Source organism: Cnephaeus nilssonii (genome assembly GCF_951640355.1).
Source record: "Cnephaeus nilssonii genome assembly, chromosome: X".
NCBI classification, from domain to species: domain Eukaryota; kingdom Metazoa; phylum Chordata; class Mammalia; order Chiroptera; family Vespertilionidae; genus Cnephaeus; species Cnephaeus nilssonii.
In genome coordinates, this window is record NC_137071.1 from 121,857,387 (window position 1) to 121,884,416 (window position 27,030).

At 55.7% G+C, this 27,030-nt stretch overlaps 3 protein-coding genes across 11 annotated transcripts; all 3 read right to left on the bottom strand.

Moving 5' to 3' along the window:
* Nucleotides 1–1,981: 1,981 nt before the first annotated feature.
* On the bottom strand, nt 1,982–4,732 carry UBL4A (ubiquitin like 4A). Its single transcript, XM_079766003.1, has 4 exons — nt 4,598–4,732; nt 4,323–4,428; nt 3,914–4,128; nt 1,982–3,796 (listed from the first exon to the last, which is right to left on the bottom strand). The coding sequence occupies exons 1-4, from the start codon at nt 4,664–4,666 to the stop codon at nt 3,686–3,688; spliced, it is 501 nt and encodes a 166-aa protein (XP_079622129.1). The 5' UTR covers nt 4,667–4,732; the 3' UTR covers nt 1,982–3,685.
* An 820-nt stretch (nt 4,733–5,552) lies between these two features.
* On the bottom strand, nt 5,553–9,723 carry SLC10A3 (solute carrier family 10 member 3). Of its 6 annotated transcripts, none has more exons than XM_079764336.1 (4): nt 9,351–9,723; nt 8,955–8,988; nt 8,325–8,487; nt 5,553–7,201 (listed from the first exon to the last, which is right to left on the bottom strand). In XM_079764336.1, exons 1-4 carry the CDS (start codon nt 9,541–9,543, stop codon nt 5,651–5,653), a joined length of 1,941 nt encoding a protein of 646 aa, XP_079620462.1. In that variant the 5' UTR covers nt 9,544–9,723; the 3' UTR covers nt 5,553–5,650. The 6 variants fall into 6 exon arrangements, with proteins under 6 accessions (XP_079620462.1, XP_079620463.1, XP_079620465.1 ...); XM_079764337.1 differs by having other exon boundaries at nt 8,955–9,210; nt 9,351–9,441; XM_079764339.1 differs by having other exon boundaries at nt 8,325–8,387; nt 9,351–9,402.
* A 5,570-nt stretch (nt 9,724–15,293) lies between these two features.
* FAM3A (FAM3 metabolism regulating signaling molecule A) lies at nt 15,294–24,598 on the bottom strand. 4 transcript variants are annotated; one of them, XM_079764508.1, is made up of 11 exons: nt 24,463–24,590; nt 24,242–24,343; nt 24,059–24,131; nt 21,839–21,952; nt 21,253–21,276; nt 19,630–19,753; nt 19,453–19,511; nt 18,060–18,110; nt 17,648–17,732; nt 17,445–17,571; nt 15,294–16,021 (listed from the first exon to the last, which is right to left on the bottom strand). In XM_079764508.1, exons 3-11 carry the CDS (start codon nt 24,069–24,071, stop codon nt 15,926–15,928), a joined length of 693 nt encoding a protein of 230 aa, XP_079620634.1. In that variant the 5' UTR covers nt 24,072–24,131; nt 24,242–24,343; nt 24,463–24,590; the 3' UTR covers nt 15,294–15,925. The 4 variants fall into 4 exon arrangements, with proteins under 4 accessions (XP_079620634.1, XP_079620632.1, XP_079620635.1 ...); XM_079764506.1 differs by having other exon boundaries at nt 24,230–24,598; XM_079764509.1 differs by lacking the exon at nt 24,242–24,343 and having other exon boundaries at nt 24,463–24,591.
* Between the last annotated feature and the right edge of the window lie 2,432 nt (nt 24,599–27,030).

Sequence of the window (27,030 nt, forward strand, 5' to 3'; positions counted from 1 at the left end):
CATTTGAAAGAGTGAGAAAATCACATGCTAAAGTTGAATAAAAACAAAAATGAGTCTAACTGCTTATCCAATTTATAACAAAACCACACAGTGACAAGGATTCAAGTGCCTTTTAAACTCAGCTGTCTGACTGTGCTCCCTTCATGGGCTATATTCTCAGTACAAAAGGCGCTGGCTTCACTCTTAGGGTGTTTGCTGTCGGCAATGGCAGCGATGAGGTGACTGTGAAGCTATTTTGGGTGTGCTTTAAGACAGATTCTATCTGGTAGAGCCAATGAGTAAATATATCCACGCTTCCGGGAATGAAAAGTCTCACTTTGGAATAAGGGAAGGTGGCAAAGAACTGTGATGCTGGATTGAAATTGGGGATGGCTGTATAAGCTTTTTTTAAAAAAATGATTTCAGAGAGGAAGGGAGAGGGAGAGAGAGATAGAAACATCAATGATAAGAGAGAATCATGGATCGGCTGCCTCATACACACCCCACACTGGAGATCAATCCCGCAACCCGGGCATGTGCCCTGATCGGGAATCGAACCATAACCTCCTGGGTCATAGGGCGATGCTCAACCACTGAGCCACGCCGGCCGGGCTGCAGTAAACATTTTGACACCTATTGAAGGATCTCAGCATTGGGGCCTGCAGGTGTCCATGGGGCCATCCCCAGACTCTGGGGGCAAAGGCAGAGTGCGGCCTGTGGCTGCTCCATCCTCACGTGGAGTGCCGTCTCCTCTCATGACAGCTTGGGGCCTGGACCAGAGCCTCCTGGTCCCTTCCCATCTGGGCCTCCCATCACTCATCGCTGTAGCATTTCCTCCCTTTCCTGCCTGCCCTTCCCCAACCTGCCCATCTCTGTCTTGTCACACACAAGCTTCTAAAATGAGGGGTCCCCAGTTACTGTCACCATCTCCTCCCTTCCCCATACAGTAGTTGCTTCTTGCCCCCCCTTCCCCCCAAAATCACCAATGACCTTTTTTAAAAAAAAAAACAACAAAACCTTATCCGAGGAGCTAGGACATTTTCTCCATTGATTTTAGAGAATGGAAGGGAAGGGGGAGGAGGAAGAGGAGGAGGAGGAGGAGGAGGAGGCGGAGGAGGAGGAGGAGGAGGAGGAGGAGGAGGAGGAGGGAAACATTGATGTGACAGAGACACATCGTTTGGTTGCCTCCCACATGTGCCCCTGAAATCCAGGCATGTGCCCTTGACTAGGAATAGAACCTGGGACCCCTCTGGTGCACAGGCTGACACTAACCACTGAGCCACAGTGGCCAGGGCGCCAATGACCTTCTGGTTACTAATGCAGCGGAGGCTCTGGCCTGCCCTCACTTTGCCTCTTGGCAGCCCTCTGGAAGGGCATTCCTGGCGTCTGACACTGAGCTAGCTCTCCCTGTGGCCTTGCATCTGGGGTTGCTCTTGGCCTCTACTCCATCTCCAGTTGGTGAAGTTCCTCAAGGCCCAGTCCTCCCCCCTTTTCACGCCACACTCTCTGGGAAGCCACCTCATCCATCTTCACAGCTTCTAGGATGTCCTGTCCACAGGTAGCCCGCGATCACAGATGGCTCTGGAATCAGACTGGGCCTGGCTCCATCAGCTCTCCCTTGACTGAGGCTCCCATCACACGCTCTGGACTCCACTCCTGTCTCTACATCCTGCCTGATGGCCCTGCTGAGTTCCTCACCGCTGTGTCCAACTGCCCAGATGTCTCCTAACCACCAGGTGGCTGTCACACCCAAGCTGGGAGACACTGGCACAAGGAACTCAAAGACCACCTCTAGGGTCTGTCTGAAACGTGCATCTGCGTGTCACTCCCCTGCAGTGACAGTTGCCACTTGGGGCCCCCACTTCCCCTTCCCGAGGACCTGGCTTTTGTTGAGAATTCCCTCTCCCATCCACAGCACATGCGTGCCCAGGGGGGCTGGCCTCCCACTACCCACCGCAACCCGCCCCTGGACAAAATGATTGGAGGCACGACCCAGTTCTGACCAATAAAAATGAGTTTATTTACTGGAGGCAAGTGAGAAAGAAGCTACACTACAGGGCGAGAAGGTGCTGGCTATGAACGAGGGGTTCAGTGGAAGCTGCAGGCAGCCATCTTTGCTCCTGAGGCGGCAGCCTGGGATGAAGCAGACAGTGCAGAGCGCAGAGGGGAGGTAGGAAGAAACTGGGTATTTGGTGAAATTGTTCATCTGCTGCCAATACCCCTGGACTTCTCAGTTTTGTAAACCGGTTAAGTTTCCTTTATTGTTTAAACCCATTTCCTTTATGGTTAAACCAATGACTGGAAACCAAGAGCAGCCTGGCTGAAATAGTTCTTTTTGGATCAAAGTCTCACATTCACCTTTTAGTGCTATTGAAAATATCAACATAAAATTCCTGACTCAGAATAAAGGAGAGCGTTGGCAAGTCTGTCACGTGAGCTGCTAGATCACACGGGCTCCCACGCAGGCCCTGCTGTTTGATATTCCCGGCTCTCAGGTGGGGCCAGGGGCTTCCATCTGCTCTTCAAATCCTTCACCCAGAAGGCCTCTGTCCGTCTGCCCAGCCCAGCCCAGGGCCTCGGGCAGGGAGGGTGGCAGGGCTCGGGGATCCATCCTCCTGTGCCCTGGGTGACCTCCTCCAAGGAGCAGGTGCCTAGGTGAACTCTAGTGCCCACATACCAGGCAGGTGGGAAGACCAGTGCCACCAGGCTGTGCTTCTGCCCACTCCCTGGCACTCCGAGGTTTCCTTTTGGGCAGTGAGGGGCGTGCAAAGTGAAAGCCCTTGTGCACACGTGGTGGGGGGAGGGTCCGCTTCCATTCTGTGGGTGAGCACATGGCATGGGGGCCCGGCTGAGGCCTGGCTCTGGCACTGCCTTGCTGAGTCACCTCAAGCCAGTCACCTGTCATCCTTAAGGAGCAAGAACGACCCGTGTCCAGCGGGAGTCAAGTACAGAGGGTGCCCAGGGAAGAGCTTGACAGGAAGGGGCCAGGACACCCCATCTCTGGGCCATGCTTGGCTATTGCTTGGCTTCTGGCCTCAGTTTATGGAACACAAAGGGGAGGGCCGCTGCAGACACCCGCCCCGCCCCGCCCCGGGTCTGGAGTCAGGATGAAGGAAACGGAGTGAGGTTTAAGGAGTGGCCTTCACTGGGCAGAGTCAAGGGCTGGGGACCAACACGGCACCGGGACTTGCCTGAGGTCACACCACAGAGCTGGGCGATGTTCACCCCCGACTCCCCAAGCTGCTTTTCCTTCATCGTGTGCACACTGGCTGCAGCAGCTGGGGGGTGGGGGGGCTCCCAGGACTGGCTGGCACTCGGCCTCCCACCCAGGCTGGACCTGCCAGGGGTCTGCAAAGGAATCACTTGAGGGTTTAGTCAACACCAAATGCCCAAGCCCATCCCTCTGCATCTTCCAGACAGCTCCTCTCTCTTTCTCATCCTGAGGCACTTAGAGAAGTTGGCTGGACTCGGGTTGGAGCTCCCTCACTTCGCTGCAAGGAGTCTCGGCCGTCCCACCTTTTGTTCGAGGTGGAGGAGCCAACCCAGGTCAAGTGCTTTCAGCGGTGCCTGGCACCTCGCAAGAGCCGGGTACAAGTTCCTGGGTACCCACCAGCTAGTATCATAAGCCAAATTGCAACGTGAGAACACATTTAATGCTACATGCAGCTTGCAGCCTGGCCGGGCTCATCCCCACACTCCGTGAATCTTACTTAGAGAACCCCTTCTCCTTAACTTCAGTGGCTTCGGGGTGCAGGAAGCGGCTAGCTAAACGTTCGATGTCATCCAGGGTCAGGCGACTCAGGGACTTCTCATAATCCTGAGGAGAGAAGGCCAGGCGGATTCAGGGGGGGGGGGTGCCCATGGGGGTACACCAGGCCAGAGGCAGGTGGGGGCAGCGGGGACAGGAGTGGGCGTCTGGGGCTACCCTTCTCACCCTCTGTAGTTGATCTAGGACCCTGCTGGCATCTGAGGCACTGAAGTGGCGGGCCAAGACTTTGGCGATCAGCTGCCAGGCGGGTGGGCGCAGGGGCGGGGCCTCGGCCACTTTCTGCGGGGCGCTTTCTTCCAGTAACACCTTCTCCAGAGGTTTGACCACGAGGTTGAGTTTGGAATTGGGCCCGATGCTGTAATCGGAGAGTCTTTTCCCATCTGCCAAAAAGGGATCGATGAAGTCATGACCAACGGCGGTGGGGGCGGCCTCAGGGATTGCTGTGGCATCTGGCTGAGGAGGGGTCAGCCACCGCCTCGAGGGTCAAGTGGCCGATGCCCCAGCCCTAGCTCGGCCTGGACACCCGACCACGATTTCACGCAGGGCTCCCCGGTCACCTCCTCTTCCCCGTTACCTGCCAGGGCCTTGCCCTTGAACAGCAGCCGCTGCTGGCGCACAGGGACGTTCAGCTTCTCGGAGACCAGCTGTTTCAGCGTGGACACCAGCTCATCCTCCGACACCTGGCCGAGGGCGGGAGCAGGGGTTGAGCCCGCGGCCCCCGATGCCGGCGGCTCTCCCGGCCTCCCCAGCGCGGCTGCCCGCCTGCCCGCCCGCCCGCCGCCCGCTCCCCACCCTCAGCCCAGCCCTGAGCCCCGGACACGGAGGGCATCGCGGGCTTGGGGACGCTACCTGCAGGCTGCACTCACGGCCCTGGAGCGCCTTCACCGTCAGCTGCATGGCGGCCGCGGCAGCGTCCATCCAGGCCGACACGCACCCCTCAGCCCCCTGCCGCGCGCCGCCGCCCCGGGCGTGCGCCGGAACCGCCCCGCCGCCACCGGAAGCCGCGAGAGGGCGCGCCCGCCGCCCTGGCCCCGCCTCCGGCCCCGCCCTGCCTCGTGGCTCCTGGAGGAGGAGTCCCTTCGGCGTCCCGCTTCCTCCCCGCCCTGGGACCGCCCCGGGTGGCAAACCCGCCCGCTGCGATCGGGCAGGAGGGTCTGCCAGGACGGGGAGGACCGAGCTGGGCCTGGTGGGCTCCGTGGAGAGCTGGGGGTGGGGAGGAGGGAGGGCCAGAGCCCGCTCGCCCCGCCCCGCCCCGCGAGCGGCCTGGCTCGCCCCGCGTGAGCAGCCGCGGGAGTAGCTGGTCGCGGTGCCGTCACCCAGTCTGCCTCTCTGGTCCACCAAGGGCCCCTCCCTGACAAGCTTGCCACCCTGGCCACGGGCCTTCGGCCTCCCCCGTCCCAGTCTGGCGGCGGGAAGCCAAGTAAACTTGGCAGCAGGCGGGGAGCCAGGCCTCTGCTCTCGTTCTCCCACGGCCCATTCTAGAGCAGAGGGCCACTTCTACCAGAAGGGAAGCGTGGGGAAGAAAGGCCGAGAAAGTCCGTGCAGAGGTCACCGTGGAACCCGAGCCAGTCCTCCACCCTGGCCCACACCTACTCAGTCAACACCCTTCTACCCCCGCACCCTCAGGCCCCAAAGGGCAGAGACTGGAAGAGACCCAAGCTTGCTTGTCTCTTTTATTGAAATATATTTTCTGGGCAGTGCCTGCCTCCGTAACTCAGCGTGGCCTCTTTGGCACTGAAAGCTGGAGAATAAAAAAACCAGTAACAAAAATAAGCCTGGATTTTTTTTCTGAGTGCATAGTGCATGAGAACTAAAGGCCTTTGGTACACAAGAACTGTGGGGGCAGTGGGGGTCGGGGAGGGGCAGGAGGGGAGGGTGGCAAAAGCTTGGCCCCGGGGGGCCTCAGGGAACTGGGCACAGGCTGCTATAGATGAAGTGCCCAATAACCAAGGCCAGCATCTCCGAGGTGCCGCTCAGCGCCACAATGAAGGGGGCCTGCGAGGCGTAGTCAGCTTGAAGGCGGCGGAGGGACAGTTGCAGCATGGCCAAGGCTAGCACACTGTTCTGTACCCCCACCTCGATGCTGACTGTCCGCCGCTGGGCCACGGGCAGCTTCAGGCACATGGCCAGGCAGTAGCCCACCAGGAGGCCAACCAAGGGCACAGTGAGGCCCACCAACACGATGGGCAGCCTGACGCCCGCCAGGATGAAGACCCCCATGCGGTAGGCCAGGAAGAGGCCGCCCAGGAGCAGCACAAAGCTAAACGGCTTGATGACCTGCAACAGCAGCTGCGAGAACTTGGGGAGCTTGGACTTGATCAGCACGCCTACCACGATGGGGATGGCGATGAACAGCAGGCTCCCCAGGATCTTGGAGATGGGCACGTGGAGTGTCTCGTGGATGCTGAGCAGGCGGCTGTACACAGCCGAGGACAGCGGCAGGAAACCAGTGGCGGCCACCGTGGAGATGAAAGTCATGGAGATGGCCAGGGTGACATCCCCTCCGAGGAGGAGGCTGAAGAGGTAGCTCCCCCCGCCACCAGGTGACGAGCAGGTGATGATGAGGCCCAGAGCCAGGGCCTGCGGCAGCATGAAGACCTTGGCCATGAGGAAAGCATAGAAGGGCATTACCAGGAACTGGCCCAACAGGCCGAGCAGCATGGGCTGGGGGCTGTGCAGGAGCTCCTTCAGGACCTCCAGCTCCACTTTGCACCCGAATGAACACTTGTTGACGAAGATGAGAGGCAGGAGCAAGTAGAGGATCGGGTTCTCTGAGAAGTGGACCAGGTCGGTGCCAACGGGGGCGGGGGCGTCCTCGGCAGGTGAGACCTTGATGCAGAAATCTTTCCGCTCCTCGATCAGCGTGGGTGGGGCTTCGTTGGGGTCCAGAAGCTGGATGTGGAGTGGGGCTCGCCCAGGCAGGCCCGAGTGGATGCCCACCACGAAGCCGCCCCCACTGCCCCAGGTGATGGCACTCACGTTTTGGATGGTCAGCACCTCCGTGGCCAAGGAGGTGACTCTCAGCGTGGGGGTGGGCCCTAGACCATTGCCCTGGCCTGGGTACTGGCTCGAGATCACGATGATGCCCTCACTATCCTCTGGGAACTCAAACTCCACCACGGAGCCGTCCCCAATGCTCAAGTAGGGGCCCCCTGGCAGTGGCCCGGGGTGGCCCAGAGCTGTGCTGAGGTTGGCAATGGCTGTTCCCTGTGCCCCCCAAGACAGGCTGGCAAGCAGCAGGGCAGCCCTGAGCATGCCTCGGGGGCCTTTGCAGCCACTGCCCCCTCCTGGGCCAGACCTCAGCTGGGAGCTGCTCATCGTCAACACCATGGCTCCTGGCAGAGGATGGTGTGCCCAGGCCCTCTGGGGCTTAGGATAGCAGCCTCGCTGGTGCCTTTGGGTTGTCCTGAGAAGGGTCCATGGGTGGGGCCTTCCTTGATGACAGAGCTCTTCCTAAGGAGAGAAGGGACACAGGGAAGTGGCAGGTGAGGGCGAGCACTGGTGATCCCAGGAGCATGGGGACCTGGAAGTCCACTGCTGAGAGACTCAGCGGGGCCCCCTGCCCCAAACCTTGGAACAGAAAGGCAATGTCTAGTGCTGGCTGGCTCGAGTGCCATGCGGCTGCCCCATCCCCTAGAGCAACTGCCTAAAGCTTGCCATCCCTAACCCGGAGGGGCCACCTCCAGATGGGGAGTTCCCAGCACAGTGATGGGCTTGCCCCCAGCACAGCGACCCTGCAGAGATGCCCTGATTTCAAGGGATTCGGGAGAGCCACTCCCGATCCTGTCACCACTAGCCTGATTTCCACCGGCTTCAAGACACAGCTAGAGCCGAAACCCGTTTGGCTCAGTGGATAGAGCTTCGGCCTGTGGACTGAAGGGTCCCGGGTTCGATTCCGGTCAAGGGCATGTACCTTGGTTGCGGGCACATCCCCGGTAGGGAGTGTGCAGGAGGCAGCTGATCGATGTTTCTCTCTCATCGATGTTTCTCCATCTCTCTCCCTCTCCCTTCCTCTCTGTAAAAAATCAATAAAATATATTTATTTTTAAAAAAGATACAGCTAGAGCCCGGCTGGCGTGGCTCAGCGGTTGAGCGTTGACCCCGGAACCAAGATATTGCCGGTTGTATTCCCGGTCAGGGCACATGCCTGGGTTGTGGGCTCGATCCCCAGTGGGGGCTCTCCTCTCTCATCGATGTTTCTATCTCTCAATCCCTCTCCCTTTCTCTCTCTCTCTCTCAAAATCAATAAAAAAATATATTTTTAAAAAGACACAGCTACAGCGGGCTGCAGCTGTGCCACAACCAGGATGAAATCTCGGAAAGGCTGCCCAGGGGTGACAAGGAGACAAGCCCGAGGAAAGAAAGGGTGCTGATGGGAAATAGTGGCTCAGGCCAGATCCGAGAGGCCATCGGAGAGCAGGTTTAGGGCTGCCTGAGTGCCAGCTATCAGGCCGAAAGCAATCGACAAAGTGGTGTGGACAGCAGGTGATCATCAGGACAAAGGCCCCAAGAGCTGATGTCCGCCACCGACATGCAGTTGTCAAAGGGGTTGCCATGGATATCTGGCCTATCCTACCTGCTGACAGTGGTGTGATGGAGGGTCTGGAAGGGTGCAGGTCCCCTCTCCCCATGGAAGTTGCTGGAAGGAGAAGCAGGAGGGGCTCAGATAGGGCCACATAGCCGCTGGGGGGGGGGGGGTGTCTTTTCCTCCCAGCAGAGATTCCACTCCTCTGGCAGTCCTAGAAGTTGAGCCACTGAATCATGTCTGAGGGGCTCTGCTCCGACTCTTCCCCGTGCCCACACGCAATCCTATCTGAGCTTGGAACTCCCAGTGGGGACTTGAGTGTTTCTAGGGGGTGGGGTGCCTCAGGGTGAAAGGCGGAGGTCCACCTCCTTTTATTTCTTTATCTGGGCGGCCCCACCCTATTGTTACATCGCCTGCTGGAACTGGGGCAACCAGGATGGGGACACAGCGGTTTTTCATCACTACTGGTGGTTACCTCATGCCCTGCAGTGTCCCAGTCCTGGAAGAGGCACCTGCCTCTCTAGGTCCTATTAGCCTTTGGCCCTGGTGAGACTCGTGTGAGACTCAGGAGCAGGGGAATCAGTGGGTGGAAGGCAGGTTAAGCCAAGGCTCACCCATGGGAAAGTCTCTACCCTAGTGCCCTGGGGTGCCCTGGCCTCTGCTGAAGTTTGGGTCACTTACCCTGGAGGCTTTGGTCCAGCCTTGCGTCCCACCGCTGAAGAGAGAGGCAGGAACACCAGAGAGGGGGTATGTGAGGAGCAAAGTGGAGGGGAGCCACAAGGAAAAGACGAAGACACACCCGGGACTGAAATCACGGGGGTGGCATGAATCAGTTCAGAAGGGAGAGGAGGCTACGGGCCATTGACCCTGTCCTTCCAGCACGGCGGGCGGCTTTGAGTCACTGCAAGAGGGGTCTGGCCCAGGTCCCACGCCATTTCTGCTTTGAAGGGTCGGAAGAGTTTGTGCAGAGGTTCCCCAAGGCAGGGAAGGGAACCCCGAGGCCCGCAGCTTTTCCCACACCGGCCGAGGATTTGGTGTTAGAGCAGATGACAGTGCTGACCCAGGGGTTCTCCCTACCTGGGAGTCTAGAAAGTTGTCGCACTGGGCACGGGCAGAGCTCAGGAGCGAACCCGGGAGGGAGGGAGGGACGGGAGGAGAGGCGCGCCCGCAGCTGACAGGTCCGCGATCCGCCGGAGGGTTCCAGGGTCGCGGCGGGGGGAGAGGGGGGCCTCACGCCATTCCCAGGCCCCGCAGCCGCGCCAGGCCTCATCAACGCGGAGCGGCGGCCCTTCCCCGTCTGGCCTGACAGGGCCAGCGCAGAGCCGGGGCTAGGGGTCGCCTCCTTTCCGCCCTGAGGCTCTCACCTGCCGCCACAACCCAGGAGCTCAGCGCTGGCGCCAGACCCTGCCGGGCCTGGCGGACGCTGGCGAGCTCGGGGCCCGCAGGGGCCAGCCCCGCCCCGAGGCCCCGCCCCTCCCCGAAGCCCCGCCCCCAGCGACGCCAGCTCAATGCTCTAGGCTGGGGCCGTTCCCACCGGATGTGACGCATATGGGAGCGACGCACTGGCGGGGGAGCGTGGATCTGGCCACCTTCTTGGTCGCAGTTGGTAGCTGCTGGGTGTGGTCTCAGGCGGCGCACGAGCCGGGTGTGAGTCGTCTGCGATCGTCGCCAGGGGCACCCTTTCAGGACTGGGGCCCCGTTCATCCCAAACACGCTGCGACCTCCGGGGGCAGTGGGCCCCAGGCTTAGCCGTTAGCACAGCGGGGATGCCTCAGGTCCGGGTTCCGACCATGTTCTTTCTCCCGGCGCCCAGCCCTGTAGCTTTAGGGCCGAGGCTCGGCCTAGTTCCACCTTCCTCCTGACCGCGTTTGCTCTCCTTGACCCCTGGCACCAGTGGACTTGTCCACTTTTCAACACTGTTTGGCGCCACCAGCAAGGTCCAGAGGATTCACAGAAAAGAAATGCAAATCGATGGCATAAGGTTGGGCAAAAAGGTGATGAGGGTGGACACGGGAAGACAGTGAGCAGCTGCAGAGTCGAAGGGGATTTGCATGTTCCCAAAGGCCGCACGCAGGGCAATTGCATTCAGTCGGCCAGTGGGTCAATGGCAACCCACTGCTCCGGAAGAACCTCTTGTCACAGCTGTGATGGAGGCCGTGGCCCCTAAAGTTGCAGGTACTTGCCCTGAGAGGCACACAAGACACATCGTTGAGAATGTCTAAAAACCCCCACATCTCTACTTTTCATTTGCATTTTCAAATAAATAATTATAATGCTTTTTAAAAAATATTTTTATTGATTTCAGGGAGGAAGGGAGGGAGAGAGATAGAAACATCAATGAGAAAGAATCATGCCTCCTGCACGCCCCCTACTGGGGATCAAGCCCACAACCCAGGCATGTGCCCTTGACCGGGAATCGAACTCTTGACCTCCTGGTTCATAGGTCGATGCTCAACCACGGAGCCGCACAGGCAGGGCTAATTATAATGCTTTTAATAAAAATGTATTAAATACATTTTCTTTTAAAATTTCGTATTTGTTTTATAAAGTTCAGATTAGTATGTGCATATGATACGCATGTATATATACACAGTGTGGGGTTGCATGCTCAAGAGGGTTGGAAGGATGTGGGTGATCAAAAATATTCAGGGGCCATAGCTCTAAGCTGTTCTTTAGTCTCAGAGGACCAGTAAGTCGTAAGCCATTTGCGTGTGGACTTGGTGTCTGGGAACATTTGCAACTGCCCGTCTCAAGTGGAGTTCAGGGGTCCTGCTGGAAGCAGGCTGGCACACGTGAAAGGGCTTGGCTTGGCACATGCTGTATTGAGGACTGCAGCTTGCAAAAGTGTGGTGGGGGTAGGGCTGTCTGAGGACGGGGTAAAGCTGGCCAGGGAGATAAGGGGAATGGGTCCGGTGCAACAGCAGGGTAAAAGATGCGTCCTTCCTGGAGGAAAACCGGTTTTTGGTTTATTTTTGTTTTGTTTTTTTCCTCGCCCGAGGATATGTTTATTGATTTTGAGAGAGAGAGAAACATGGATGTGAGAAACACCGATCGGTTGCCTCCCATAAGAACCCTGACCAGCGCCCTGGCTGGTTTGGCTCAGTGCATAGAGTGTCGGCCTGCGGATTGAAGGGGGTCCCAGGTTCGATTCCAGTCAAGGGCACATGCCCAGGTTGCAGACTTGATTCCCAGTTGGGGGCGTGCAGGAGGCAGCCAATCAATGATTCTCATCAATGATGTTTCCATCTCTTTCCCTCTCCCTTCCTCTCTGGAATCAATAATATATTTTTAAAAAAGAACCCTGCCGAAACCGGTTTGGCTCAGTGGATAGAGCGTCGGCCTGCGGACTCAAGGGTCCCGGGTTCGATTCCGGTCAAGGGCATGTACCTTGGTTGCGGGCACATCCCCAGTGGTGGGTGTGCAAGAGGCAGCTGATCGATGTTTCTCTCTCATCGATGTTTCTAACTATCCCTCTCTCTTCCTCTCTGTAAAAAATCAATTACAAAATATATATTAAAAAAAAAAAAAAAAGAACCCTGACCAGGGATCGAACCCACAACCTATTGGTGTATGGGATGACACTCCAACCAACTGAGCCATGGACCAGGGCAAAACCGATGTGTTTTTTATTTTTATTATTATTGATTTCAGAGAGGAAGGGAGAGGGAGGGAGAGATAGAAACATCAATGATGAGAGAGAATCATTGATTGGCTACCTCCTGCATGTCCCCTACTGGGGACTGAGCTCACAACCCAGGCATATACCCTGACTGGGAATCGAACTGTGACCTCCTGGTTCATGAGTGGACGCTCAATCACTGAGCCCCAGCAGCCGGATGAAACCTGTGTTTTTATATTCCAACATTCAGTCAGAAGCCTGCTCCCCATTATCATCAGTGACGTCAGCCTTCCCTGAAAAGCCAGAGTGGGCTGCTGGGGTGTCTGGCAGGAGGCAATGTGGAGGTTTTCTCTACAGGAAACAGGGAGGGCTAGATTAAAGGCAAGATGATGTTTGCAGTTAATTTAACGGATTAATAATTTACTCCAGAAGCGGAGGAAGGGCTCTACAAATCAGTCAAGATATCTAGTTTCAAAAGAGAAGTCGTCTGGACCGAGAACAGAGAACAAATTATAACAGCCGAACCAATACCAACGCACCTCAGATGGGAGACCTGCCACCTCATTAATAGGGTCACAATGGTGATCCTGAGAGCAGTTCCTACCCTTCAGTCCTCAGGTGGCTGCTCTATCCACTGAGCCAACCCGGCCAGGGCCTGGTGACTTTATTAGAGCTGGTATCACTTGTGGGCTTTGGGGTACATTACAGGAATAATAAGTCCCCCTCCTATTATTACTTAAAAATTTTTTTTGATTGATTTTAAAGATATATTTGTTGTTCCACTTATTTATACACTGAGTGGCCAGATTATTATGATCTCTGAACGCATAATAATCTGGCCACTCAGTGTATATCCTATATAATAAAAGGCTAATATGCAAATTGTCCCCTCGACCAGGAGTTCGACCAGCAGGCTGGCTGGCCAACCGCCCATGTCCCCTCCCCCGGGCCAGGCTGGCTGGACCCCACCCATGCACGAATTCATGCACCAGGCCTCTAATACACACACACACACACACACACACACACACACACACACACACACACACACTGAGTGGCCAGATTATTATGCATTCAGAGATCATAATAATCTGGCCACTCAGTGTATATTTGTCAAACCCACAAACTACCACCCAAGAGGGAACCCTAATGTCAACTGTGGGTTTTGGGTGATGATGATGTATGTGGTAACTATAGTTTTTTTGTTGTTAATCCTCACCCGAGTATATTTTTCCATTGCTTTTCAGAGAGAGTGAGAAGGAGGGGGAGAGAGAAACAGTGCTTGCCTCCCACACCACCCCAACCAGGGCTGGGGATCGAACCTGCAATCCAGGTATGTGTTCTTGACCAGGAATCGAACCCGTGACCCTTCAGTGCCTGGGCCAGTGCTCTTCCACTGAGCCACACCAGCCAGGGCTCACCGTACTTTCTGCTCAACTTTGCTGTGAACCTAGAACTCTAAAAAGGAAAGTCTCGCCCTGGCTTGTTTAGCTCAGTGGTTAGAACGTTGGCCCATGGACTGAAGGGTCATGGGTTTGGTTGCTGGTCAAGGGCACGTACCTAGGTTGCAGGTTCGATCCCCAGCCCCAGTTGGGAGACAACCAGTTGATGTGTTTCTCTCACATCAATGTTTTTTTTTTCTCTCCCCACCCCCCTCCCACCACTCCTTCCCTCCTTTCTACTATCTCTAAAAAAGAAAAAAGAAAAGAAAAAAATATTCTCAGGCCAGGATTAGCAAAAAAAAAAAAAAAAGAGTAAAAAAAAAAAGTCTAGGAGCCGAAACCGGTTTGGCTCAGTGGATAGAGCGTCGGCCTGCGGACTGAAGGGTCCCAGGTTCGATTCCGGTCAAGGGCATGTACTTTGGTTGCGGGTACATCCCCAATAGGGGGTGTGCAGGAGGCAGCTGATCGATGCTTCTCTCTCATCGATGTTTCTAGCTCTCTTTCCCTCTCTCTTCCTCTCTGTAAAAAAATCAATAAAATATATATATTAAAAAAAAAAGTCTAGGAAAAAATGGATACATGTACAGTGTGTCAGCTTCCATGATCAGCATCTCCTGGGCAAGCAAACTGGGCCCTCCTCGGGTCTCCACTTCCCTGGCCCTTCAAGTCCTGGCATCACAACCAAGGCCTCTCCTTCATGCCTCCTCAATCCTCTTCAGCCTGCTCTTTAAATCTTTCGTTTCTTGCCGAAACCGGTTTGGCTCAGTGGATAGAGCGTCGGCCTGCGGACTGAAAGGTCCCAGGTTCGATTCCGGGCAAGGGCATGTACCTTGGTTGCGGGCACATCCCCAGTGGGGGGTGTGCAGGAGGCGGCTGACCGATGTTTCTCTCTCATCGATGTTTCTAACTCTCTATCCCTCTCCCTCTCTGTAAAAAATCAATAAAATAAAATAAAAAAATCTTTCATTTCTTAACAACTTGCTCGCACTCTGACCACACTGAACTCCTAGAAGGCAGAGGCTCAGGAAGCCCACTTCCAGAATAGGACTCGTAAGTCCATCACCCCTACCGTGGACCCCTTGAGGCTGCCTGGCTGGTGCCCCAACTCCTCTCATCTAGAAAGTCTAAACTGCCTTCTTTTCTTCTTCTTCTTCTTCTTTTTTTTTTTTTGTTAATCCTCACCTGAGGATATTTTTCCATTGATTTTTAGAGAGAGTGGAAGGGAGGGGGAGAGACAGAGAGAGAAACATTGATGTGAGAGAGACACATCCATTGAATCCACTGAGACACATTGATTGGTTGCCTCCTGCATGCGCCCTGACCAGGGCCAGGGATTGAGCCTACAACCGAGATACATGCCTTTGACCAGAATCGAACCCATGACCTTTCAGTCCACAGGCCAACGCTCTATCCACTGAGGCAAACTGGCTAGGGCAGTGACTTCTCTTCCTTTTCTGACTCCATACCATAGTACCTGCCCCCCCCCCAATGTGGTATTCCAGCAAAACTGTTAGTTTCTTGCTGGTTCACACTCAATGAAGGGAAATAGAACTAATCTGTGAGAAATGATAAATAGTCCACGTGACTTTGCCCTTTGCAGTCCTGATTTCAAAGGCATCCAAAGCTGAGTGCTGCGGGGAGACCCACTAGCTCCCGGGGAGGCTGGGTGTAGTGGGAGGCCCGGGCTGGATTTAATCCCCATCTGTGTTCCTACAGGCATGTGCTGTGTGTGAGGGAGTTAGTGGGTTTCCTGCCCGGAGAGCAGAATCGTCTCTCTCGGGCAAGGATTCGGGCTACCAGCTGGCGAGCTGCTCTGCTTGCTACCTGAGTCACAGCTCAGCGACAGCAGGACATGTCTGTGGCAGGGTCCTGGAGACAAAGGCGGTCTGCTAAGGCTGTGGGGGTGGGTTGGCTGGGCCTCCAGGCCATGTCCCTCCCCCAAGGACAATACCATCCGACTCCATGTTGAATGCACACATTCCACTGGGGCACCGATTTATTAAGAGGTCATCTAGAAGCCGGGTCCTGTGACAAACTGCAGGAGCTGCCACCCACTGCACCAGGGCCCGTGACCAGGCTCACTACCTTCCTGCCCTGGCCAGCCAGGCTCTAAGGCGGCCCCTTCCTACGGAGAGCGGGGCAGGAGGCAGCCAGGTAGATCCCTGCCATGGGCCGCCAGATGTGGCTCACCGGAAGGAAACCCGTGGGAAACAGGACTAGCCTGCAGAGCAGTGAGCGGCTCTGGGCAGAGAGGTTCCGGAAGTTGCCCAACCAGGCGGCTGTGCAGCCAGGGGGTGCGCACCCAGGACCTTGGGAAGTGGGTGGGGGCTGACTAGGGAAAGCAGCCTTAGGAAAAGAAGGAGATGGGCACCTGGGTTCCCCTGCCAAAGTACAATGAGGCTGGCCGTCACAGGGCCCACCACCAGTCACACACATGGGTCACCGCTCACCGCCTCGGAGCCCGGATGTGTTGGACAAGAGAGCACTCCTGGCCGGTGTGGGGTCGGGACTCAGCCCTGCGCTGGCACCACTGCTGCCTCCTCCTGGGCCAGGCACACGCAGCCTCCTTAGCCCGGTCATCGCTTGGCTGGCTAGCTGGCCGTGCTTCTCCTCGGGATGCAGCCTTCCATCTCCAGCGCCTCGGGCCAGCCTTCATACTTATTGGTGTGCCTGCTGTTCTTCACATGCTGCGGGGTCAGGGGAGCGGGGAGTCACAGCCTCAGCCCTCAGGCACCCGAGAAAGAACTGGCAGTGCCCCTGGGCCGGGGTCAGCCAACCGTGCACTCTCAGGTCAAGGGCATGTACCTTGGTTGCGGGCACATACCCAGTAGGGAGTGTGCAGGAGGCACCCGCCCCCTCTGTCTGTCCTGGCACCTTGATCTTTCTCATGGAGAAATGGCCCTGGCTGCACGGGCATGCCCTCCACAGGGGCAGCGAGAGGTCAGCTCCCCTGCACCTCTGTGGGCCTGGCACACGCTGGGGAGGGAGGGCAGGGGTCTGTCTGTACGCCTGTCTCTGCCCAGCCCACATGGAGCTGCTGGAAGTTATAGAAGAGCAAGCTCAGAGGGAGTGTTTCTTCTCTGGGGGGTGGGGTGGGGTGTTAAGCTGCTCTTTTGGTAACCAGAACCTTCCAGAAATCAGCGGAGGCTATTTCTTTTGTCCTGCTGTGGGGAGCAGGGCTTGGGGACACCACAGCTTTCACAGAACAGGGAGCCTCCCAACAATGAGGAGGGCACCTGGGGCTTCCCAGCCCCTCGCATGGGGCATGACATGGGTGGCCCCAGAGGAGCCGCCAGCCAGACAGCAGCCAGGCTGGTGGAGAAGGGCATGCAGCGTGAATCTGGGTATTGGGAGGATGGGGGGACCAAGCACCTTGAAGATGTTTAGGAGGCGAGTTGCCAGTGTGCAACACTCAGAGACCCTTTAGGGCCTGGCCGGCCAGTGTGGCTCAGTGGTTGAGCATCGACCTATGAACCAGGAGGTCATGGTGCGATTCCCGGTCAGGGCACATGCCCAGGTTGCGGGCTCAGTTCCAGGTGGGGGGTGTGCAGGAGGCAACCCATCAGTGATTTTCTCTCATCATTGATGTTTCTATCTCCCTCTCCCTTCCTCTCGGAAATAAATAAAAATAAAAATAAAATTTAAAGAAATTAATACTTGTGCCCTAACCGGTTTGGCTCAGTGGATAGAGCGTCGGCCTGCAGACTCAAGGGTCCCAGGTTCGATTCCGGTCAAGGGCATGTACCTTGGTTGCGGGCACATCCCCAGTGGGGGGTGTGCAGGAGGCAGCTGATGGATGTTTCTCTCTCATCGATGTTTCTAACTCTCTATCCCTCTCCCTTCCTCTCTGTAAAAAATCAATGAAAATAAAATATATTTTAAAAAAAGAAATTAATACTTGTAAAAATAAAAATAAAGACACTTTAGGATGAAATCCATACAGGACAGACCAGGAGGGGGCCAGGGCTGCCTCGGGTGGGGGTGTAGGGGCAGGATTTAGGGAAGACTGCAGCATGAACAGAAGGGAACCTCATGAGATGCAGGCAGAAAGCCCGGGCCAGCTGCCCTGGGCTGGGAAACGGAGTTGCCAGCCTCCCCCCAGCCCCGTACCTGCTCAAAGGGGCTCTTGTTCTGCACACCCTTGGCCCCCACAAACACCCAGCTGTCCCGGAAGGCGAGGTCCTTGACATTCTTGCTGCCCAGATCACTGAAAAGCTTCCTGGTCTCTTCGTTCATCCTGCGGCGCAGAAGGAGAAGGTGTGAGCGGTCGCCATAGGAGAGCAAGGCTGAGGCTGGCCTGGGCAAGCACTTACTTGGTGGCTGGGTCGTCGTAAGATGCCACAAACACCAGGGTGCCTTCATGCAGTGGCCGAATAAACTTCAGTAGATCGTTGACATCTGGGGGGCACAGGTCCCATGGAACACGGAGCATCAGGCACCCCTGGGCTTCCCTCCCCCACCAGCCCCTATTCTCCAAACGAGGACACTTAAAAGTAGGTATCAGGCCAGGGACACACCCCACTAAGGGTCACAGGAGCAAACTGGTGTAAGAAGCCAGGGCACGCCCCATGGCCACACACCTGAACCTGCCCCTGCCTTTTCCGAACCCAAGGAAAGTGCTCGAGAGGCCCCCAGCGAATGGCCAGAGGAAGGGCAGTGTTTAGGGGAAGGACACCTAGTCATTCTGTCGCACAGTCAAAATTGGGGCGCCAGGCGGCCACTCACCTCCTGCCCACATGTCGAAGGCCCGGGCCTCGATGAGCTCACCGCTGACCCCTGGATCAACAGGGAGGATGGGGTCTTCCTGGGCAAGCCACCAGGGCAAACCCAGCCTACCACCTCGGTCCTCCCAGACTAGGCTCACCACATGGCATGGCCACTGGGTGCAGCCCTTCTGGAACCTTTTCAACTGTCCCCCCATATCAGCCTGGCTGGTGTGGCTCAGCGGTTGAATGTTGACCCATGAACCAGGAGGTCATGGTTTGATTGAGATTCTTGGTCAGGGCACATGCCTGGGTTGTGGGCTCGATCCCCAGTAGGAGGTGTGCAGGAGGCAGCTGATTGATGATGTTTCTCTCTCTCTATCCCTCTCCCTTTCTCTCTCTCTAAAAACCAATAAAGGGAAAAAAAATTTTAAAAAGCAAAAAAATCTATACTAATAAAAGGGTAATATGCTAATTAGACCGGGAGACCTTCCGGACAAAGCCATGGTGGTGGGGCCGAGGCAGAGGCAGATAGGGGCAATCAGGCCAGGAGGGGAGGGCAGTTGGGGGTGATCAGGCTCGGGGGGGGGACAGTTGGGGGCAAGAAGGCCGGCAGGCAGAGTGGTTAGGGGCGATCAGACAGGCAGGCAGGTGAGCGGTTAGGAGCCAGCAGTCCCAGATTGTGAGAGGGATGTCCCAGATTGGAGAGGGTGCAGGCCAGGCTGAGGAACACACACCCCCGTGCATGAATTTCGTGCACTGGGCCACTAGTGTGTATATATATATATCCCCCATGTTCCTGCCAACTATGCGCCTTATTCAGACAGCTGTGGCCCATCCAAGACTGCAGAGCTTCTGCCTGGCATTTGAGACCTTCCAGGTGCGCCCTTCAAATTCCTGGAAACTCCTAATTCTTTCCTACTATCATCCTTTTAAAAAATAAGTATGTATTTTTTTTATTGATTTCAGAGAGGGAGAGAGAAATACAAACATCAATGATGAGAGAGAAGAATCAATGATCAGCTGCCTCCTGCACGCCTCACACTGGGGATCGAGCCAGCAACCCGAGCATGTGCCCTGACCGGGAATCGAAATCCAGCTGTGACCTCCTGGTTCATGGGTTGACTATGCCACCCCTGAGCCACACCGACAGGGTATGCAACCCCTGAGCCACACTGGCAGGGCTCTCCTGCTACCATGCTTTTGTTCATCGAGTCACTTCTGTGGACCCTTCAGCTAGCACAACCCCTTCCCCACCTCCTTGGGATTCTGAGGGGAGGGGAAGGGAGGGAAGAGGAGGGCTAAGATAAACACTCAGATGCCTCCCCCTTGTGGGGAGGGGGTGGGGAGGTCACAGCACAGCAGGGTTCCACTTTCCTCCACCAAACTCTGACCCCACATCAGAGGGAACTTACCATTCACCAGGGCAATGTTCAGTCCTCGACCCACGTTGTCCTTGACACTGCTCATGAGCCTAGCAAGGGGACAGCCCTCAAGTGGCACGTCTGCTCCACTCTCCTGACCTGGCAGGACCAGCTTCTGATCACCCATTCCCTCCCCCGCCCCCCCTGCCCCCCCCCCAAGGAACTCACATCTTGTCCTCCAGGCAGATCTTGGGTCCGATGACATTGGCAGCCCCGCTGACCATGCGGAAGGCCAGGTGCTCCTCAGGACATGGCTGGGGCAGGCCGCACTTGTACTTCCTGGCCCGCGGCTCTGGGCGGGGACAGTAGGGGTGACCCATGGGCCTGGCCCTGGGTCACCCGAAGTCTGAGGGAGGGAGGTCAGGACCGGCCCACAGGGAGGAATGACTGATGACTGAGCAGGGGGCCAGTGCAGGGAGAGGACATGGCTCAGGCCAGGAACACCTCCACAGACACTCTGGGCCGCAGGGCAAGGGGACAGGGACCCCTAGGGAGGCTTTTCTGCCACTGATCCGAGAAGAGAAAGGAGTAGCAGCTGGGAGGGCAAGTGTACAGATGAGCGTACGGCCAGAAGAGACTGCAGGAGAGCAGGAACTAAGAGAGCACCTGGCCTGGCCGGTGTGGCTCAATGGTTGAGTGTTGACCTATGAACCAGAGGGTCACGGTTCGATTCCTGGTCAGGGCACATGCCCGGGTTTTGGGCTCGATCCCCAATGGGGGGCGTGCAGGAGGCAGCCTATCAATGATTCTCATCACTGATGTTTCTATCTCTCTCTCCCTCTCCCTTCTTCTCTGAAATCAATAAAAATGTTTTTTTAAATATATTTTTATTGATTTCAGAGAAGAAGGGAGAGAGAGACATAGAAACATCAGTGATGAGAGATAATCATTGACCAACTGCCTCCTGCATACCCCCTACTGGGGATCGAGCCAGCAACCCAGTCATGTGCCCGAATCAAACCTGGGACCTTCCAGCCCACAGGCAGACGCTCTATCCATTGAGCCAAACCAGCTAGGACAAAATATATTTTTTTTAACAAAGAGAGAGAGAGCACCTGATTTTCACAGGGCAGAGGTAGAAGGACAGAAGGAGAGCCTCTGTCACAGGCTATATTGTGTCCCCACAAAAGATATTTTAAAAATACATTTTTAATAAAGCAGCAGAATATTAACAAAAGGTAAAGCTGGGTACAATATTCTTTGTCCTATTTTTTTTTCAATTTTCTATAGATCTGAAATTATTTCCAAGTAAATGAGTAAGAATAATTTTTTAAAGAATGTGTACAATCATTTTATTAAACTGATAATTTTATTTTCCTGGATTGGTTTTATACCTTGCCAATAAACACATTTATGCACCCCCCCCCTCAAAAATTTTTTTTATTGATTTCACAGAGGAAGGGAGAGTGTGAGAGAGATAGAAATATCAATGATGAGAAAAAAATCATTGACCGGCTGCCTCCTGAACGCCCCCTACTGGGGATGGATCCCTGACTGCGAATGGAACTGTGACCTCCTGGTTCATAGGTCGATGCTCAACCACTGAGCCACGCCGGCTGGGCTGGAATGGGAATTTCTATCCTATGCCTGTCCCACCAGTATATTCTGGAAGCAGGGAATTTGTTTCCTAGATTCACGGCATGCCAGCGGCTCAGCGGGCTGTGCTGGCCAGTTTGGGGAGAGATAAGTGGAGACCAGAAACCCTGGAGAGCTGGAGGCAGGCAGGGGTATCACATAAGTAGGAGGAGGGGCAGGCCCAGAAGAAGGGCAGGGAGGTGACAAGAGCCTTACCTGCTGTCACTGAGTTCTCTGGGCCTGTGGGTAGAGAGTTGTTTCTGTTAGCATGGAGATCTCCTGGCCTGCAGCAGGGCAGCCTGGCCCTATACCATGCAGTCAAGGTGGTGGAGCATCAGGCTCAGAGGCCAAGGGCTAAGCCAGGCTGATCTTGGCATGTTCTTGCTCAAGTCTAAATGATGCTCATATGCAAAGCTCCCTGCTCCAGGCAAAGGGTAAGTTGGAATTGTACAAAGTACTTAGGTCACCAGAGACAAGATGTAGAGTCCCCTCCTAATCTCAGAGCTCAGCAGAATGTCCGCAGGGAGCAACCAGGGAGTCATCCCCAATGTTCAGTGGAAGTCCATCTGCCCCTCACTCAGGCCCCACCCACTCCAATTGGGCTCAGAACGAATCAGCGGGGATTTGCTGCTCAGCCAAAGCAACGTCCCAACCAGAAGGCTGTGCTGGATGCCAGGAGACAGACTGAGGAAGAGAAAGGAAATCCAGGCCACTCCCACCCCCAGCCTGAGCCTCAGCCCACGGGCCCAGGTGGCCACCATGGGGACCTCTGTAGCCAGGCAAGGACAAGTCCCACACTCACTGGTGAAGAGTTGCTGGATGCGAGAGAAGCCACTGCCAGGCCCACCCAGGAAGATGCTGACTATGATCCAGGTGAGAGCCACAGTCACAACCAGGGCCACGATGCGGAGGGGGCCTGGAGACAGGACAGACAAGGCAAGGCCACCTCAGATGCCAGTGAGCTCCCAATGATCCCAGGGCCTCTTGCGACCAGATCTCCCCATCCACTTGGGTTGAAGGGACTGGAGGACAGGAAGGTGGAGACCTGTGGCCGTCCACCGGCCAGAGGGGGGCAGCTCCAAGGCTCTCAGCTTGGTTTCCCCCAGGCAGGTGTGGGGACCTTCCAGAACTCACTGCTCAAGTGGGCTCTCGCACTCCCCCAAGGAGCACCACTGAGGCTGCTGATGTTTGTGGTCCACCCATCACATCCTCTTTTTCTCCTGTTGTGATGGAAGAGGCGGTCCCTAGTCCTTTTGAAGACCAGTCCCTTCACCTGCTGTGATGTGTATCCCTAGCTCTCCTCCCTGCTCAGGTTTCTTGTTTTTTTTTTTTTTTTTTTTTTTGTGTGTATGTGTTTAAATTTTTTAAAAATTGATTTCAGAGAGGAAGGGAGAGGGAAAGAGAGATAGAACCATCAGTGATGAGAATCATAGATCGGCCGCCTCCTGCACACACCCCACTGGGGATTGAGCCTGCAATGCGGGCATGTGCCCTTGACCAGAATCAAACCCGGGACCCTACAGTCCGCAGGCCGACGCTCTGTCCACTGAGCCAAACCGGCTAGCGCCCTGCTCAGGTTTCTTGTAACAGCAATCATCCCATCTCTGTCTTTCTCTTCTATTTTCAACATCTCTCCTCCTGCCCTAGCCGGTTTTTCTCAGTAGTTAGAGCGCTGGCCCGCGGACGGAAGGGTCCTGGGTTCGATTCCAATCAAGAGTGTGTGCCTCGATTGCAGGCTTGATCCCTGGCCCTGGTTGGGGTGCGTGGGGGAGAAAGGCAACCAATTGATGTTTCTCTCTCTCTCTCTCTCTCCCCCCTCCCTTCCACTCTAAAAATCAATGAAAAATATCCTTGGGTGAGGATTAAAAAAAAACAAAAACAAAAGCTCGGCCAGCATGGCTCAGTGGTTGAGCATCCACCTAAGAACGAGGAGGTCATGGTTCAAATTCCCAGTCAGGGCACATGCCCAGGTTGTGGACTCGATCCCCAGTGTGGGGCGTGTGGGAGGCAGCTGATCAATGACACTCTCTGGTCATTGATGTTTCTCTCTCTCTCTCCCTCTCCCTCCCTCTCTCTTAAATCAATACAAATATATTTAAAAACAAAACAAACAAAAACTTCTTTCCAAGGCCACCTATGACATTCTTGGTGTCAGCTCCCCCCATCACTTGTCAGCCCTGATCTTTCTTGACTTCTCAGTCGACTGCCCCAGGCCCTCCTGCTGAAAACAGAATTTCCCTCCTGGCTTCCAGAACAACACAAGCTGGCCCATCCTCCTTGCTTTATCCTCCTCCTCTACCCTCCCCCTGAAAATCTAGACTTTCCCAGGCTTCTGTCTCAGGCTGTCTTCTCTGCCTACTCTACTCTTCTTCCTCTACCCTCCTTATAGGTGCTCTACTCCCCGCCTTGAATCACCCCCCCACCCCCCCACCCCCGCCAGGGAGCAGTGGCACTCTATTTTTCTGCCCTAGCCTTGAGGCTACACCCTCCCAGCCAGTTCCCCACTGGCTCGCTCCACTGGAATGCATTCAGAATGTTGCAACCTTATCAGGTACAGAACTCTAATTCTTGAGTTCTGTTTTCCATCCCCCCAAGCTGTCCCTCCCCAATCCACGCTCATCCTTCCTTATCCAGCCGACAGCAAGGCTAGCACTAGGTTCGTATTCAACCCCAGAGCCACTTGGGTCAGTTTCTCCTTTAAGACCACTACCTCTCCACCCAGTCTCGTTGCTCCCAGGAGCCTCTCTCTCCCCTCCCACAACTTGTTTTCCAAACAGCAACCAGTTGCCCGAGGTGGTAGAAATTCACTATCCTAATCCTCATCTCACAGTTTGGGGAGCTGAAATGCTCGCAAGTGAAAGGATTTGTTCAAGGTCCTGGAATGAATGCTTGTGCATAGTCCTCCGTTTCCAAAAGCAAATCCAGTGGTCCACCTGGACCCCTCCAGCTGCAGACCCCTGGACACCTGGGCCAGCCGGGTCTCCTTTCCAACTTCCTCCTGTTCGCTGTGGAAGCCACCCACCTGCCAACCTCATGTCCACGTCTCCCGCTGGGTTGGGGCCGCCGGCAGGTGAACTGTTTGGGGACCGTGCGCTCTGGAGGCAACAAAGCAGAAGAGCAGGTTTGGGTGGGGGGTCAGGGATGAGCCAGAGCTGGGCCCCTGCTGCGGGACGGGCGCGATCGGTGCACCGACTTGTTCATCCACCTGGCCAGGCTCCGGGGAACGCGAAGAGAAGCCCTGTCGGGACCAGAGGGGTCTCGGAAACGCGCTGGCTCGAGGTCGATCGTGCCTACGGAGCCTCTGGGACTGGGAAATGGAAGTGGTTCTCTCAGACGCAGGCCCCTCCCATGGGAGAGGCCCGGAGCTCAGGCCGCCCCTCTGGGCCCGGGGGCCTGCGACGCGGGCTAGGCCGGCCGGAGACTTGCCTAGCCGTGGGGAGATGCGACCTCAGTCGGGGGCAACCCTGTCAGGCCGGCCGCGCTGCCCTGCTCAGCGAAGGAAGGAGAGAGCGAGAGCAGAGGACACACAGCCCCACAAGGCCTTGCAATGGCGGCCCGGGGCGGGGCCACAGCCCGCAGGCACCACCCCCCGGCTGGGGCGAGGGCTTTGCCGCACCGCAGCCAGGTGGGGGGTGGGCGTGGAAAGCAGCGGAGGCCCCGCCCCTGGCCTGAGAGGTCCCGCCCACAGGCCTCCTCCTCCATTTGCTGCAGCCGCCGGGTGAGAACGGCCCGCCTCTGACGTGTGCTTGGGAAGAGCTGACTGGTCGCCAAGTGGGAGGAGCCCTATCCGGCCCCGCCCCTGTCCCACGTATGCCCCGCCCCAGAAGTCTCCCATCAGAGGCCAGTTTGCTAGGAGAGTCCAGCTTCTCAGGCTTGGAGTGCTGGGGTTACGCTGGTGTCCTCCGGTCGGATTTCTGAGGTCTAGAGAGAGGCGGATGGGATCTGGGGGCGTAATTAGAAATTGTTTTAAAGTGGATATATGTGCCTTTTAGAAACACGGAGGTACAGAGGAGGATGCAGGAGAAAACACCAGAATGCGACGAACCAGAGACCAGGAGGCTCAGCCTTCAGATGCCTTTCCTTGCAGTCTGATTTCCAGATGGCAGCGCGTTCACACCGTCTTCCATGTCGTTCTGATGATGGGAGGGGAGAATACCTGCTCCTCTAGCCTCTCTCTAGCCAATCACTTCAATGGTCCCTCATTCCCCTCTGCCGTGTAGGCGCCAAGATTTGTGCCCTCAGTTGACTGTCTACACCACTCAGTGCACCTCATCACCCACTGCACTGGGAGAGCTGGGCCCAACCCTGTCAGCGCGACTCCTTCTGGAGGGCAGCAGCTGGGTGGCATGGGAACCACAGAAACATCCGTGCCCTTTGACCCCATGACCTCACCAGGGGGAACCTGACATTCAAAATGCAGAGAAAGCTTATACAGCTGGGCAGTGCCAGATCTCTGGTTAGAATCCAGTAGCTTCTACAGTGACATACACAACACTCTCTTTCTCGCTAACAAGATCAAGGTGGTCAGTTTCAGGGCCCTGCTGCTGCAGTAGGGGTTAGTATTTGGATTTTGTTATGGAGTTTGATCTTAGAGATAATGGTGACCATGTGCCAAACCCTCACATACTTGTGGGCACTGAACCTCACTGTTCTCTCCTGAAATGCTCATAGTTGTAATGTCCCCTAGAGGTAGCTCTCAGTTACACTCCTGGGCTTCCAGCCAGGCTTGGGGCATCTGCCAGACTGGTCGTTCTTAGAGGAGAGTGTTGCCATCTTGCCCACAGCCTTGTGAGTCCTTAATTTCCTCTGGGACTGTTTTTCAATGGGAACATAGAGAGGATTAGACCCTCGTGTCACAGGCACCATGTCCCTGACCCGGTACAGGCACTCGCATGAGGTGGCAGAGAATGTCTCCTCTGGGCCCTCTTGCTTGTGTCCCAGCGTAGCTCCCATAGCTGAGGTGCCAGTTGACTATTTTGCCTTGGGTCCTCATGTGCCACTTGATACCATCAACGGATCCCTCTTTCCCTCTCTGTGTGGACACCGATGGTTCCGTTGTCAGTTGATGACAGTCATGTGTGCTTGTGTGCTTCTGCTTCGGTGCAGGTACCTCCTGCCTCTGCCCCAGACTTGGCACCCAAAGCTGAAGTGGCAGTCGAATCACCTCAATGGTCCCTCATCCCCCTCTGCCGTGTAGGCGCCAAGATTTGTGCCCTCAGTTGACTGTCTTCCCCTCATATGTGTGCACCCAGTGTGGTCCCGTTGGGCCCTTATGTCTCTACCCAGTCCCTCCATTCTCCTTTCTGGCATAAATATCAGTATCTGGGCTTTCTGTTGATGCTGTCACCTGGCCCCTAATATCTCTGACTTGTGTAGCTACACAGAGCTGAGGTGACATTTGAGTGCCCTTATGTCTGCCCCAGTCTAGCTCTCATCACTGAATTGTGTTGTGTCTTGGGTCCTCATGCTGTGCCTCAGGGTAGGGACTCAGATCCGAGGTAACATTGAATACCCTCATCTGTCCCTCATGCCTCTACCAGAGGTTAGGCATCAAGAGCTGGTGTGAGCCCAGCCGGTGTGGCTCAGTGGTTGAGCATCTACCTATGAACCAGAGGGTCACGGTTCGGTTCCTGGGCAGGGCACATGCCTGGGTTAGGGGCTTGATCCCATTGGGGGGTGTGCAGGAGGCAGCCAGTCAATGATTCTCTCTCATCATTGATGTTTCTCTCTCCTTCTCCCTTCTTCTCTAAAATAAAAAAATGTTTTTTTTTTTTTTTTAAAGAACACATAAAAAAAAGAGCTGATGTGAGCCCTGGCCTGGTAGCTCGGTTGGTTAGAGGGCCCTCCCAATATGCCAAGGCTGTGGGTGCAATCTCCAGTTAGGCCACATACAAGAAGCAACCAATGAGTGCATAAATGGGTGGAATAACAAATCTGTTTCCTCACCCCTCCCTCCCTCTCTATTAACCCCCCCCCCCATGCCCTAACCAACCA